The sequence below is a fragment of the Morone saxatilis genome, unplaced genomic scaffold (genome assembly GCF_004916995.1).
Source record: "Morone saxatilis isolate NCDOM2014 unplaced genomic scaffold, NCSU_SB_2.0 Contig3, whole genome shotgun sequence".
NCBI lineage: Eukaryota > Metazoa > Chordata > Actinopteri > Moronidae > Morone > Morone saxatilis.
The window spans coordinates 18,029,137-18,031,269 of NW_023339873.1; the positions used below are offsets into that span (position 1 = coordinate 18,029,137).

Below are 2,133 nucleotides of genomic sequence, written 5' to 3' on the forward strand. Positions count from 1 at the left end.
CATGAATGTAGAAAATGTTGTAGCTTACAGACAAAAAGCTTACAGTCATAGATGTAAAAAAAAACTGTGCATGCACTCGGCCCCATGAAGTCTGCCTAACAAGAGAAAAACCTGCGGCTGATTGGGACTTACTGATTCCTCCTCTGCTCTCTACATATATACAGGCCTACATGCCCGGGGATAAACTGTGGGTGGGTGATTTGTTCTCTTCATGTCCACCGCTCAGATAATGGAAGAGAATGACAATTAGTGACTGGCTGGGATGACTGATCACAGTCATAGATCACAGCACACTGACGTCAGGGCAGGAGGCTGACTCACCTTGGCAGTGTTCAGAGCAGCTCCATAACCAGTGGAGATGCCACAGCCCAGCAGACACACCTTGTCGAGGGGGGCCCTGTAGTCCACTTTAGCAAGGGAGATCTCAGCCACCACGGTGTACTCGGAGAATGTGCTACAGCCCATGAAGTGGAAGAGGCTCTTGCCTTTGCATGAGAAACGGGATGTCCCATCTGGCATCAACCCTCTGCCCTGAGTGAGCCTGGGGAGTAAGATACAAGCACAGATCTGACAACAGATCAGCTGCACAAGGCAAGAATTTCATGTTAGGTGATCTGCACTGTTGCACAATGCTGTGACCCAGGACATTTACCTGATCTTTTGACACAAGTTGGTTTTGGGATTCTTGCAGAACTTGCACTCTCCGCACTGTGGGATATACAAGGGTATGACTGTGTCTCCTAAAAACACAAATAGTTATGTTTGAGCATTTATATAAGATGCACCAATTCAGAGAAGAGAGGAGAGGAGATGGGAGAGGGAGAACCTGGCTGAAACTTGGTGACTCCCTCGCCGACACTCTCCACGATGCCGGCTCCCTCGTGGCCCAACACGACAGGGAAAACTCCCTCAGGGTCGGAGCCACTTAGCGTGTAGGAGTCAGTGTGACAGATCCCTGTGGCCACAATCTGAAATAAAAAACTGATCTGATCAATACCCAATACATTTAAAGCAACTCCTGCTCCTTATCTGAAGATGAATATCTGCTGTAATGTGGGGATATCAATCAGCTCATGAATCAAATGTTATGAGTAATTATTAAAATCCTCTACTTAATTGCTGTTTAGTGATAATTCCTTTTAACTAGAAGCTATACTATTAGTGTAAACATTGTATTAAAAGAACAAACAGAGCGTTCTTGCTCAAGGTAAAGTAATAATAAAGCAAACTCTTTTACACCATAGAAATAACAAAAGGTGCAAAGTACACTGTAGTGTTGGACTATACATACATTACATGAGGAAAAACTGACTATACATAAGCCTCAAGGAGAAGCTGGTCATTATAGTGTAGATACTGTATACTGAGACGTCATTACATTATCAGAATGAGTTTTTCTTTTTGCTGTAGCTGCAGCATTGTCTTCAAGTGATTGCATTTCAATTATTAAGTAAGCACATAGTGAGTGAAGAGTTTGCAGCAACATTTTTATCTTGTGGCCGTTGCCCTAATTCATTACCTTGAGGCGGACCTCCCCACCTTTAGGAGGCGCCACCTCCACCTCCTCCATGGCCAGCGGTTTCCCAGCCTCCCATGCTACTGCAGCTTTGCACCGGATCACCTACAACACAACATCCAAGGCATCTTCAGCTGTCCTGGCTATCATCACTCATGATAACAACTCTCTGGGCATTTAACCCATTCAGTGCTACAGTGGAAGCAGCCTTTATTTGGAAGGATGGAGAAAAAACATGCTTGTTTTACTGTATGATAGAAAACAAGACCACAGTCAATTCACCATCAACTGTTGAATATAACAGACTCATAAAAAACTGTCCTCAAAATAAACTTTGACCTTTTTTCCCCATTGTGCAGATATGTTGCAACAACAGGAAGTCTCAGCTAGCACTTGCTTTAGAGTCATCTAAGAGACACAGAACTCTCCAGTGACTTCTTTTTGTATCTGTTACATGTTGGGAAACAGAGGGACTGTTTTTTCTTTTGCAGTTGTTAAATCGTAACTAATATTCCAATAAATACCAAGATAGATTAAACCGCACCCATGATACCCTTCCTTCTGTAAACATTCCTTCTGCTCTATAAACACTGAACCGAGCAGAGTCCTGGCAATCC

General features: G+C 43.6%; 1 protein-coding gene across 1 annotated transcript in view; it reads right to left on the minus strand.

The window, feature by feature from the left end:
• Positions 1 to 321: 321 nt before the first annotated feature.
• LOC118337276 (alcohol dehydrogenase class-3 chain L) overlaps positions 322 to 2,133 on the minus strand; it is a gene marked incomplete at its 3' end in the record, with an annotated part of 4,569 nt that continues 2,757 nt past the window's right edge. The window contains 4 exon segments of the mRNA XM_035674227.1: positions 322 to 541; positions 653 to 740; positions 827 to 968; positions 1,520 to 1,621. Coding sequence (XP_035530120.1) covers positions 322 to 541; positions 653 to 740; positions 827 to 968; positions 1,520 to 1,621 — 552 coding nt within the window.